Genomic DNA, 14,123 nt, shown 5'->3' with positions numbered 1-14,123 from the left:
CATATACTTAGCAATTCTTCCATTACTTTCCTGGGTTTAGAATTAGTCACATTTCTAATTTCTCCTTGAGTTTTACTTGTATTTTTCTAGGAACTTATGCAGCCATCTCAAATTTAGTTGCATGTTGTTTTTAATAGTCTCTTATTACCTATTTAATTTCTATAGTATTTTTAGTTATATATCTTTTCATTCCTACTATTAGAATATTTTTTTCCAAAAGTGTACATTTTATAAGTCTGCCAAAGAACCAACTTTTGGCTCTTTTGATCCTATTTCATGTTATACATTATTAGTTTCTTCTTTTTATTACTTTCTTCTGTCTACTTCATCTTTCCATTTAGTTTCGCTACATTTAAAATATAAATTTGCATTATTTGTTTGAACTTTTTCTTCTCTTCCAAAGTAAAAATTTGAGGAGACAAACTTTCTTCCATTTCTTCTGCTTTACTTGTATTCTATATTTTTCAGTTTTTTGTGTCTTCTGATTTCCATTATATTAGTCTTTGATCCATGGGCTGCTTGGATGTATGTCTTAAATTTTGAAATAAATGAAACATTTGTAGCTACTTCTTGTTTTTTATTTCTAACATAAATTCCCTGTGGTCAAAAGCTTGTCTGTATGACATCAGTTCTTCTAAACTTGCTGAGGCAGATTTGTGGACTAGCCATGGCCAATTGTGATAAATATTTCATTTTACTTAAAAAGAACTGCATATTTTCAACGTATTGGGTGCAGTATTTTCTAAGCCTTTTAGATCAAGTTTGCCAGTTGTGATTTTCAAGTTGTCTGTGATGTAACAATTTTTGTCTGGCTAGCCAGCAACGAATGCCACTGTTTTGTTAACATCTCCCTCTATGATGTGAATATGTCTATGTCTCCTGATCTGTCAGTTTTGGTTTCTGTATAATCTTAGATTATTCAGATTATGTTATTACTTCCCTATAAGTTTGGAATATTTATATATTCCTGGCTAAGTAATGCTTTTACCATTTTGCCTGTCCCTTTTAATCAATGGTCGGAGAAGGCGATGGCACCCACTCCAGTGCTCTTGCCTGGAAAATCCCATGGACGGAGGAGCCTGGTGGGCTGCAGTCCATGGGGTCGCTAAGAGTCGGACACGACTAAGCGACTTCACTTTCACTTTTCACTTTCATGCATTGGAGAAGGAAATGGCAACCCACTCCAGTGTTCTTGCCCTGGAGAATCCCAGGGACGGGGGAGCCTGGTGGGCTGCCGTCTATGGGATCTCACAGAGTCAGACATGACTGAAGTGACTTAGCAGTGGCAGCAGCAGTTTAATCAATGGTAATATTTTGGAATCTTAGCGTTTGTCTGATGAAAGTGTAGTAGTAATACTAGCTTTCTTTAAGCTAGTGTTTACTTGGCATTACTTCTGTCCTTTCAGTTTCAATAGTTCTATGTCCTTATACTTTAGATGTTTCTCTTATAAAAAGCATATTATTGGCTTTTGCATTTTTATTCAGGTTAGAAAATTTTGCCTGACAAGATTGATCCACTTGAATTTTCTGTGACTTTTTAAGTGTAGAGTAATTTTTAGTGCCAGATTTCTATGTTTTTCAAGTAATTATTCTTTCCATCTCTCTTTCCTGCATTATTTTGCAGTTGTTATCTTTTTGTTCTTTGGTTTTTCTATAAAATCCTACACAGACACACACACACAGACACACACACATACACACACACACACTTGTACTGATGTCCTGTGCTGCTATGTTATTTATATTTCAGTCATTTTTTACCACTATGAAAGAGCAGAATCTTTTTTTCAATAGCATGTATGTTTTGATTTTTTGTTCTTCACTAAGAAATTACAAAGGAAGCTTCTAAATACTTAACAGGATATAACATTTTATAAAATAAATAATGGATTTAATTGATTTTCACCATTGATGAAAACAGAATTTTTGAAAAGTCCTGTTTTGTGTGCTAAATTTTAAATACCTATTCATTATACTATTACTATTAATGTATAAACTAACATCCTGATTCACACTATGCATCATAATTCTTTATTAACTATAATGGATAGAAATCCTTATTCAAGGAATCTTGCTGATAACTTCAAATTTGTTACCAGCTCTTCTGAGTCATTCAGATTATTGCTGATTAGATCCTTACCAGATCTTCATGAAGAGTTTACATCAAGGGCAGGAGAAGGATGTCCTCTTACATTTTCTTGTGTTGTCTTCATTCTAGGGTTTTTTTAAGTAACTTCCTGTAGAAATCACTTAAAGCCAGAAGCACATTGTGGAAGGACTGGTTGAATTAAAGCTAGAAAGGATCATTTGTTATCCTCTTAACCAAGACCATATAAACTCAGCACATCAAGAGTGAGCAGGGTTGCATGGCCCTACTGTCACTGTCTATGCACTCTGGAGCTTTCCTCTCCTTTCCCTGTTTTCTCCATCATCCCCCAGAGTGGATGCCATCGAGACACAAAGGTCAATCTGTGCAAGAATTATTAGTCAAGAATCATTTATTTACTTGTATTTTAAAGTTAAAAGAGAAATATCACATCTTCCAATAAGATGGCAGATTAAATAGGTCCATTTATCTTCACTCTATCCTGAATCTCATTAAAAAAAGAACAGACTTTTTAAGGTAAAGTCACAATTATAAAAATGTCAAGTGAGAAGATGACAGCAAAATCACTTTGGAACCTGGAAAGTTAAAGAATAGGTGGGAAATGCCTGAATTAGTCAATGAAAGCAGAATTCTAGTTAACAGTGAGGAAAGAAAATAAGCAATCGAATTTAGCTACCAGTAGCCCTCAAAGTTTTTAAAATGTTGAAAATTGAGGGAACTTAAAAAATTGTTTAAGAAACAGGTAAATACACAATTTTCTCCCCCAAGTCTCCATGGATGCAGCTGTTCCTCCTCCACCAAACAGAAGTGTAATCTTTAGGCAGGTGACACAGAGGGTAAGGAGAACTCGATGCAGTTTCAAATTGGGGATTATTTCATGATGAAAACAGAGATACCGACTGACCATTTACATGTTGAATGGTGAGAAGGCTGCCTTCTACCCTGCTAGCCCCAATAACCAGACCTATTCCCTCCTCGTGTCAGTAGGCAAGAGAACAGGGAGGTTTTTCTTTGGGCAATGCAGCCAGCATAAGAGAAAAGATGAAAATATATGGCATTGGGTTTTCTCCCCAAAACGCCCCAATCAGATGATACTAGATATGAGCCCACATTCACCAACAAATCCCAAAGCACATGTACAAGGATTCCAGCCAGCTTTTCACTGCTTTAAATATGAGCAAAGCACCAAAGTTCCTGGATATCTGAAGACAGCCTCAGGTGTGGAAGGGAGAGACTTAAACAAAGAAAAGGAAAACAGAAACTTGCAGGAAACAGATTGTGCAAAAAAGATGAAAACAGAAGAAAAGAAGCTATCATTAATATATTCAGAGAGGGAAACAAAGAATCTGCATTCATGAAATATGAAGGACATTCTATAATAGAGGAACAAGAAGCAGAACAAATATAAATAAAATAGGGAATGAATTTATAAAATACTAAATACAATGTAAAGATATGAAATATAAGTAGAAACTTTAGTATAAAAAGAATAAGCAAGATGAGAAAAGATAGGAGTTTCAGAAATAGAGAAAACTGAGAAGATTCTCTCAAAATTCAAGAAAACTTCCATAATGGAAAAATATAATTTTTATGACAAGCTCCCACTGGGTACCAGCAAGATGGATGGGACAGATACACATAGGGAAGGACATTGAGAGTTCAGAATACAGTGAATGAAGAGAAGACCCTAAGAGTTTCCAGAAAGAGAGAAAAACCGATTCCTTTGGATAGAAAACATGAATAACAGAAGACTTCTTTAGAGCAACCCTGGAAATTCACAGGCAATCAGGGAAGAATGCCTTCAAAAATCTAAGTAACATTGTTTACAACCTAGAAATCAATACCCAGTCGAACTATCAATGAAGGAAGAGGGTAGACTTAAGTCTAGATCACTCCTTGTAGGTCTAGAGGAAGAAAGGGACTAGATGTAGGACAGACAGGAAAGCCCTGAAGAGGTGTCTCTAAGACAATGGAATTGGTAGAATACTGTTGTAGATTAAATATCCATCTGCAATGCCGGAGACCTGGGTTCAATCCCTGAGCTGGGAAGATCCCCTGGAGAAGGGAAAGGCTACCCACTCCAGTATTCTGGCCTAGAGAATTCCATGGACTGTATAGTCCATGGGGTCACAAAGAGTCAGACACGACTGAGCGACTTTCACTTTACTTTGTTGTAGATTAGGTATCGCATCATTTTCTTTTTCAGACAAAACATTTAAGTAACCAGGGAATATTTCGGGCTGATTTAAGGTATCCACTTAGAAAACTAATCAAGTAAGCAGGGGACACAAAACAGGAAAAGTAATATATATCTGATTTCTCAGTTGTTAGGAGATCTCTAGACAACATTCTGAATGCTGAACTCTGCTCTAAGCAAAATTATATGATAGCCATAATGGGAGGGTGATGGAGACTTGAGAAGTCTTAAGTGTGTTCAGTGGAGGAGGCTGTGAAAGAAAGCTTAATTCTCATCATGTAACATAGTGGAATTTTAACTCTAATACCTTCAACAGATAAATTAAGAAATGGTACCACAGGAATAGTATTAAAGTGCAAAAAATATTCAAAAAGAGCTGGAAGATTTTAAACTTTCACAAGCAGAAAATGATTAGTAGGAACTAATATTTTGTGCCATTAGCCTTTCATAAACATTTAAATATAAATATAACCCATAACGTTTTTATACCACACTCACCCAGTTGAATTATTTTGTACAGAGCAGTGGAGACTGGTATAGTCCATAGTGATTCCCTTACGCATTATTATAAAAGCACCGTGGGTCGCTGTATAACATGCCCCCAGAATCCACAATCACTGCCACCAGGTGGCAATAGTGAGTTATATCTGCACCTGCAGGATTTCTGTTCTGAAAGGTCCCTGGAGTACTACCCATTTCGCGGTGTCTTAGGATTCTGAATTTGGTCATGTCCTGGACAAGATGTTTCCAGTTACTTGAAAGAAGTTGTAGAAGACATACTCACAAGGTCGGTCTTAGATGTCATATATTGTGGGAACTACAAATGTGTGATGACAGACTTGGGATTGAATAAAAATACACTAGGTTCCAGTTGCTGTTGTGAAAGCAATACGAAAAGCAATTAGAGGTAAAGTTTTGGGTATAGGTTAAAAAACTCACATAAATGAAAAGTGTGTTCTGGAAGGTAAGATGACACAAGGGAAATCACTGAAAGGAAACTCAGATACACAGATCCGCTGCATTTCTGCTGTGACCATTATGTCACATTGAGACTTATTTTGTTCTTCTGAAAATGTAGGTCTTTGTATCAGATTATCTCTAAATATCTGTACTCTATGATTCTTTTATATATTAAAAAAATTATTTATTATTGTGGAAGATACAAACAGCATCAAGAAAGTAGCAGGCACTCTCATATCTTGATATATTTCATTTCAGTATAATTTCTTGGCACATGTGTATTTGTGGATAAATTTTTTATTTTTTAAAGATTACATCATTCTATACATTTAGTTTCATGTACGTCTCTCATCAAGAAACATAAAGTAAGCTCTTTCCTGCTCACAATATATCCTTGTCTCTGTCCTTTGTCCCAGCGCGAGCGATTTCCTCTGCCCACTTTATCCCTGAATGTCTCCAGCTTCAACCCTAGATGCTTTGCTTCTCCCTTTCTTGCTTTCATTTTTTTTTCCTCTCCCAATTTGGAAGAAAAGATATCTCACACCACATAAATTCCTGCTCCTCTCGTAGATAAATGTAGTGATTAGTTCAGATAAATCTGCAAACATGTACTCTCAGGGTCTGAATCTTACTGTCTACCCTGAGTGACTTATTCCAAGTCATTTTAAGATTAGGGTCAAACACTCTAAAATTAGGGTCGAACACTCTAAAATTAGGGTCAAACACTCTTGAAAGTACTGTCTTGAGCAGATCAATTTGCTAAGGACTCTCCTACTCCTTTTTAGAGTTTCTGTACCAATCATTGTCTTAATTAGTGGCTCATTTCAGACTTTCTTAACAGCTCTATTTTCCTGCCCATTGCTCTCTACTACTGTCTCTATGGTCCTCAATCTTTGCACCTTACTACAGTATCATCTTTTCAAGCTTTTCCTCCCACCTTCAATCTTTCAGGTATCAGAATCTTTTCCAGTGAGTCAGTTCTTCGTGTCAGGTGACCAAAGTATTGGAGTTTCAGCTTTAGCATCAGTCCTTCCAATGAATATTCAGGACTGATTTCCTTTAGGATGGACTGATTGGATCTCCTTGCAGTCCAAGGGACTCTCAAGAGTCTTCTCCAACACCACAGCTCAAAAGCATCAGTTCTTCGGCACTCAGCTTTCTTTATAGTTCAAATCTCACATCCATACATGACTACTGGAAAAACCACGCCTATGACTAGACAGACCTTTGTTGGCAAAGTAATGTCTCTGCTCTTTAATATGCTGTCTAGGTTGGTCATAGCTTTTTTTCCCAAGGAGTAAGTGTCTTTTAATTTCATGGCTGCAGTCACCATCTGCAGTGATTTTGGAGCCCCAAAACATAAAGTCTGTCACTGTTCCCATTGTTTCCCCATTTATTTGCCGTGAAGTGATGGGACCAGATGCCATGATCTTAGTTGTGTGAATGTTAAGTTTTAAGCCAGCTTTTTCACTCTCCTCTTTCACTTTCATCAAGAGGCTTTTTAGCTCCTCTTCACTTTCTGCCATAAGGGTGGTGTCATCTGCATATCTGAGGTTATTGATATTTCTCCCAGCAATCTTGATTCCAGCTTGTGCTTCTTCCAGCCCAATGTTTCTCATGATGTACTCTGCATATAAGTTAAATAAACAGGGTGACAATATACAGCCTTGATGTACTCCTTTCCTGATTTGGAACCAGTCTGTTGTTTCATGTCCAGTTCTAACTGCTGCTTCGTACAGATTTCTGCATACAGATTTCTCAGGAGGCAGGTCAGGTGATCTAGTATTCCCATCTCTTTAAGAATTTTCCAGTTTGTTGTGATCCACACAGTCGAAGGGTTTGGCGTAATCAATGAAGCAGAAGTAGATGTTTTTCTGGTATTCTCTTGCTTTTTCAGTGATTCAAGGGATGTTGGCAATTTGATCTTTGGTTCCTCTTACAATAACCCAAGTCAGAGATAATAATGACTTAGAGGAAGTGATCGTGGAGATGGGAAAAACCAGCAGAGTCCAGACATTTTTCAGTAGATATGATTGATAGAATTTAGTGGGATGAGAATTTTAAGGACAAGCAATGTAGTACAGTGGCTAAGAGCGTTGTGGGTATGAGCCCTGCATGGTCTCCAAACTTAAGTCTGCCATTTCCAGGCTCTGTGACCATAAGCAAGCCACTCAGCCTCTCTGTGCTTCACATTTTCATATGTAAAGTCGGCAGTACTGCTCTCATTATGTTGTAAGAAAAATGCGAATTAAAGCATTTATTTGATTTTAACTTAAAGCAGTGTTTTTATATACTCAGTGCACTCTAAGTGTTTGTAATCATGAGGGTGGTAATGCTATTATCTTCTGTAGATGATCCTGAAGAAGAGGATTTGAGGATGGAAAGAATGAGTTCGGTTTTGAACATTTGGGTATTGGAGTTTTATCTGAGACATTCAAATTATGTTGGACAGTCTGTTGGATTCATAGGTAAAAGGAGAAGCCTGGCTGAAAACAAGTTAGGTGGTGTGATTTTCTCTTTCATTAAACCAGTGAAATGTATGAAAATCCCTAAGGAGAAATATTACTGTGAGAAGAGATAAGCAAGTACCTGTGACAGGGTTTCAGGAAACTCCAGGGTTTGTTTGTTTGTTTGTTTGTTTTTGGCTATGCTGGGTCTTTGTTGCTGCGAGGGTCTTTCTCTAGTTGCAGCAGGTGGGGGCTCCTCTTCGTTGCATTGCACAGGATTCCTATTGCAGTGGCTTCTTCTATTGGAGAGCACAGGCTCGAGGGCACCGAGCTTCAGTAGTTGCAGCACGTGGGCTCCGTGGCTGCGGTTCCCAGGTTCTACAGCACAGGCTCAAAAGTTGTGGCCAGTGGGCTGAGTTGCCTCGAGGCATGTGGGATCCTCCTGGATCAGGGATCCAACTCTAGTCTCCTCCATTGGTGGGCAGATTCCTTACCACTGAGCAACTAGGGAAGCCCAGGAAACTCCAGTTTTAAGGATGGATCAAGGAGAATGAACAGACAAGGGAGACAGAGGAATAGGCAGAGATGAAGAAGAAAAACCAGAAGACTGAAATATCACAGAACCCAGAGAAGAGTTCTCCAGAGAGAAGGAAGCATCAACTCTTTTAGGTGCTGCTGAGAAGTCTCCAGGGACTTTCCAGGTGGCGCTAGTAGTAAAGAACCTGCCTGCCAATGCAGGAGACGTAAGAGACACAGGTTCGATCCCTGTGTCTGGAAGATCCCCTGGAGAAGAAAATGGCTACCCATTCCAGTATTCTCGCCTGGAGAATCCCATGGACAGAGGAGCTTCGTGAGCTACAGTCCACGATGTCGCAAAGAGTCAGACATGACTGAAGTGACTTAGTGTGAACGCACAGGAGAAGTCTACAAACCTGACACTGAACAATAGCTACTGAGTTTGAAATATGGAGGTCATAAACAATCATAGCAAGTGCACGTTGAGTTGATTGATGAGAAGGAAGCCAGATTAGAAAGGTTAAAGAAATGCAGTAGGTGAATACAGGCAATTCTTTTGTGTAGTTTGACAGTGAAAATGGACTTTTGTAATTAAATAGAGGATTCTTCATTCCAGCTAATGAAATGAGGTTGCTTTTTTTTTTTTTTGCTAAACATGACTGAAAAACTCTTGACTAAATGAAGTGACCCAAAAAGTTATAGATTCTATTCCAGATTTCAACAATCTGGATAGCAACAATCAGACCAAGAGAGTGTGTTAAATGGGGCACAAGTGAGAGAAGGAATGAAGTTGCTTTTGTCGTGCACCTTAAGAAGTTCTATCCTAAAAATAAAAAATTAGAAATAGTGATTTTTTTCAGATGGAGCCACTGGAAGATGTGTTGTCCAGGAATTAGAGCACAGGGTGACTGAGGAAGAGCAGATTGAAGGTCTCTGGAAATGAGATTTAAAAAAAAAAAAATCTGTAAGGCTGGGATCTCTGAGGGGTATTTATAAGATGGCCCAGTTATCCAGATGCTTGATAAGATTTTCAGAATGGAGGAGTGTTGTGGGCCAGATGGGAATGTCATCTTAATTGATAGCAGTGGGTGATCAGGAGATCAGAACATCCTATTCAGAAGAATGGGCAGGGAAAGAGATAGCCAAATGACATGAACTTAAAGAAAAACTGATTTATTCTCGTGTCAGTAGGAGATTAATGTACTGAAAGAGGGTGGGGAACAAAGAGGACACTGACTCCATCTCTCAATGCTGAAGTATAAGGGGTTGAAAACGTTCAATTTCAGAAGTAGTGGTATCTTCTGGAGAGGACCAGTTAAGATGCCAAAGTAGAGAAACACTCCCAAAAGAGATTTAGGAATTCAGTGACCATGTACCACCAGTTCAGAGGGAAAACCCTGGAAAGATTTGGGAGCACTGGAGAAAGGAGGAAAGTAGGTAAGAGCTGGCTCAGGAATAAGGAAGAAGGATTAGTGAATGAAACTATGTAAAGGTATTTCAGTGGTTACACATTTTTTCTTGTTAACATTTCTGTTGATGGAGAGATAAATGCTGCATTATTGGGCTGCTCTGACAAAATACCATAGACTGGGTGACTTAAACAACAGGGATTTGTTTCTCCCAGGTTTAGAACCTGAAAATCCAAGATCAAGAAACCAGCAGGATTAGTGTCTTATGAGAGCTGTCTCCTTAGGTTACAGACAGCTGCCTTCTCTCTGTGGTCTCACATGGCAGAAAGAAAGAGAGAGAAATCAAGCTCTTGGTGTCTCCTTTTGTAAGATCTTTAATCCCATCATGCCAGGGCCCCACCATGATGATCTCCTCTAACCCCATTACTTTCCAAAGTTCCAGTCTCCAAATACCATCATATTGGGCGTGAGGGCTTCAACATATGAATTTGGGGGTGGGATGGACATAAATATTCAGTCCATAACAAATGCTATGACTGCTTCTTACGACTACAAATAGAGCTCTTCTCATGGTACATTTTATTGTTGAACAGAATTCAGGCACAAATTCTGGAAACAAGTATCGAACAAAGAAGGACCACATGATGTGTAAACTTATGTGCTTGTGCATTGCTTATTCTTCGACCATTGGTGGACTGACAACAATCACGGGTACCTCTACCAACTTGATCTTCGCTGAGCATTTCAATATGTAAGTAAAATGACTGGGTTGATGATTTGGTAAACAGACAGCACACAAATTATAAGAATTATTCTTACCTGTTTCAGAGAATCCAGAGAGACAGAGAGCTATATTGAGTTAATCCTCCTTTGATCCCCATCAGGACTGCTATAGGTCTAGAAACCTTCCTTCTGCTCCTTCCAATAGAGTTAGATATGTAGGACACAGTGAATTAACAGGTGTTGGTAGATTCCAAGGTCAGCTTGGATAAAATAACCCCTGGGTAATCACTCTCACCAAACACGTGTGTGGGTTCTCAGTTGCTCAGTCATGTCCACCTCGCAACCCCATGGACTGTAGCCCAGCAGGCTCCTCTCTCCATTGGATTTTTCAGGCAAGAATATGGAGTGGGTTGCCATTTCCTCCTTCAGGGAATCTTCCCAACCCAGGGATCGAGCCCACCTCTCCTATGTCTCGAAACACAGAAGACATGTTTTATTATAAATAATATTGCAAATGGTAGTTACCTAAAGTGAAAGGGATTGTTTACATGGGACAATTTGTGTAGGGTTTGTCAACTGACATTTAAACTTAAATGATGACTAGTAAACAGGATTGCCCATTACAGAAGATTTGGTGTTGGAATTGAAACATATTTGAAGAATTGGGCAATTACAAAAAATAGTAATAAAGTATTCTAAGGACAGATATATGAATCTGAATATGAGTGGTGTGATGCTACTTCAGTGCAGAAAATTGAGAATCTTGGACACAGGACACTGGAGTTAAAAATTCCACTTTTCAGTCACAATAATAAGTAGTTCTTCCAAGACTTAATTTTCTCATATCTAAAACAGTCACAGTTCATATGAATATCGTAAGAATTAAATGAAGTAAACTATGTAAAAATATTTGGTACTATGTAAGAATCATTGAAACAATAGTTTGAAAGTCCACAGTGTTTTGTGAGAGCTCAATCTGATTCTACACCCAAGGTATAATTTCAAGGACTAAGGACAGATAATCGTCAGAGTTTCTGGAAGGTGGGCAGTGTTGAGGATGCCGTGGAACAAGATTAACAAGATTTTTCATAGAAAAATTCAGGGAAAACCATACTCTAGGAAGCAGAGTCACAAACTCTGTGAACTTTCTGAGTTATTTGCAAGACGTTCCAAGAAATTCAAGATTCAAAAAATGTCACCCTCCATTCTGGAAAGAATGAGAACTTATATACAAAAAACAACCCTAACAGAGCAGTTTAGGGACAATGTGACACAGACCACCGGGTGCATTTACTGTGTCTATGAGTATACATCCATCGTGTGCACTCCAATGACTGACTTAGAAAAGAACCTTAGAAAGACATTTGGTTTATAAGTGAGAGACTTCTGAAATTCCCAGTGCCAGAAAGGATTTATTCAATGCATCTCCTAATTCAAGGCAGGAAATGCACTTAATCCCTTTCTGAAAGCTAGACTTGTATCTTTTCTCATGAATCCCCCAACGAAAGAGATTCTACATCTCAGTCCTCTCTATAAATCTTTTTCTGAAATTTAGACCAAGTTTTTATTTTTACTTTTTTACTTTCTTGGTGTTAGAGAACTGCTGGTTTCCACCATTCCTGTGAAATGACTTGATATCGTCAAAATAACCATACTGAGTTTGCCCTTGGTCTTCGTGTTCTTGCCCGATGCATCATCAAAATTTTCTTTCTTTTATTTAACTGTTCCCTGGACTCTTTGAATGTATTCATCCATTTTTCAATGACAGATTGAGGGCATGGTAGCACTTGGAGCAAAATGTTTCAGTAACTATTTTCCCTAATTATCTGATCTTGTAATTCTCCTAATCATGGGAATTTGGCCAAAACATTCTTTTTAGAAAATGCTTAAAATATAATTAGAAATTTAGTGATTTTTTTTCCTTCAAGTTTTCTTTAGCATTAAGAGTTGTATGAAAACTGGAAAACTCAAAATATCCCTTCTTGATAGAAAATATTGAAAGAGAAGGGACAAAACAACCTTATATATAATTGAGAGCAGATGTATGAATCTGAATATAAGTTAGTGCTGTGATGTTCCTTCAGTGCAGAAAATGGGGAAGTGTGGATACAGTCAGGGCACTTGAGTTAAAAATTCTACTTTTCAGTCACTTATGTTGTGAATTTGAACAATAAAAAGTAAATAGCTTTAAAAGTATATAGTAATTTGCATAATAAAAAGTAAATAGTAAATAAACAGACTAAGTATTTAATGAATGTTTTCTTAAATATTGACCCTAAAAATACAACAGCAACCCAAAGCAACATTGGAATGAAATGCATTCAATTTCATTGAAAAAAGTTCCAGAAACTTAAAACTACATGAAATTAAAAAAAAAGGTTTATGTTCTATGTTCAGATGTTTGGAGCCAGAGAGAAATCATCCTTTATTTCCAAAGCCACTACAATAATCTCACCTTTTCTCCTGACACTTCCTGCCATCTTTTTGAGCAATACCAATGATCATTTGTACAAGTTCATTTTAGGTCTTACCAAACTCTGAAGGCTACATTAGCCTGAGAGTCAATGATTTCCTGCTTTTGACACTTAGAAAAAGGTGCTATCTTACAAGTAATCTAAGAGAGGAAGCAACTGGATAATACATTTCAAAGCCTTATCTATCTAACTGTTTATCTATTTACTTAAATATAAAATATATTTATGTTTTATGCATGTACTCTTTTGTTTTCTTTTTTACGTATGGAAAATAAGAACAACAAATTCTGAGAAACCTAAATTTTATCCTGTGCAAATAAAAACAGATCTTCATCCACTCAGTCAATCAACAAACATTTGTTGAGAATTGACAATGTGCAAGGCATGGTTTTGAACTCTTTTGAAGAATACAAAAAATAAAACCTACCAGAAAGAAGATTCTAGCTCATTGCCTAGGCAAAACATACATATACAGAAACCATAAACAATTTTAAAACAGAATAACTTGTTTTTTGACATACAGAGAAGAAGGTAAAGTGACAAATGACAAGTATTGAGCCCTTGCCAGATGAATTGCATATATTATAGTGCACACGAACCCTTATATTCTTGCTGTGGAAATGGTATACAGTGGTGATTAAAGGCATTGACTCTGAGATTCAAATGTCTATATTCAAATACCAGCTCTTGGACCAATAATGTCTTTAAGCCTGTTATTTTGCCAGAAAAAAAAAATGAGGATAATAATATCTCTCTCTTTCTCTCATAGTTTCAAGTTTTACATAAAATAAATACCACTTAGAATGGTGCCTAACATAAAGCATGTGCTGTATAAATGTGGGCTACTATTAGTAGAGTTGAAAATTTTGATGTTTAGCTTGGTAGTTTGCAGACCAGATCAAGATCAGTCAGACCCCAAAGTCTATCTTCCTAAAATATTACCTCCCTAGAAACTTTTGAACATATGTCTTTAAAGAAGACTCTAGTTGTGTGCAGTACCTCTAATCACTAGAGAAAATTCGTCTGCATAACCTGGCCCAGTCTTAAACAAAGTAAACAGTAAACACCATGCTTATGGAGGAAATGAATGCAAATAATCCAGAAAATCAAAGTACATAAATTCTGTAATCAGTTTTTCCAGGAAGTAGTAGAATAGCCTGTGCATGTCTTTACACAATTGAGAAGAACAGTGTGCAGATTGATTGGCATTCTAAGAACCTGGGGACAGGAGACCAACTAGGAGGCTATGACCAACTTGTTGACAAATGATGAGAGGCACAAGCAGGTGAG

General features: G+C 37.5%; 1 protein-coding gene across 1 annotated transcript in view; it reads left to right on the top strand.

Annotated features, from left to right (window-relative positions):
* The window catches only part of SLC13A1 (solute carrier family 13 member 1), a 104,081-nt gene that overhangs the window by 36,039 nt on the left and 53,919 nt on the right, over positions 1–14,123 (top strand). Inside the window, exon 7 of the mRNA NM_001193219.1 lies at positions 10,230–10,387. Within this exon, the coding sequence (NP_001180148.1) occupies positions 10,230–10,387 (158 nt within the window). The remainder of the gene's footprint in view (positions 1–10,229; positions 10,388–14,123) is intronic.

The sequence above is a fragment of the Bos taurus genome, chromosome 4 (assembly GCF_002263795.3).
Source record: "Bos taurus isolate L1 Dominette 01449 registration number 42190680 breed Hereford chromosome 4, ARS-UCD2.0, whole genome shotgun sequence".
Taxonomy (NCBI): Eukaryota; Metazoa; Chordata; class Mammalia; order Artiodactyla; family Bovidae; genus Bos; species Bos taurus.
Note: the sequence above shows the minus strand (reverse complement) of the source record. Positions and strands in the feature narration are given on the sequence as shown.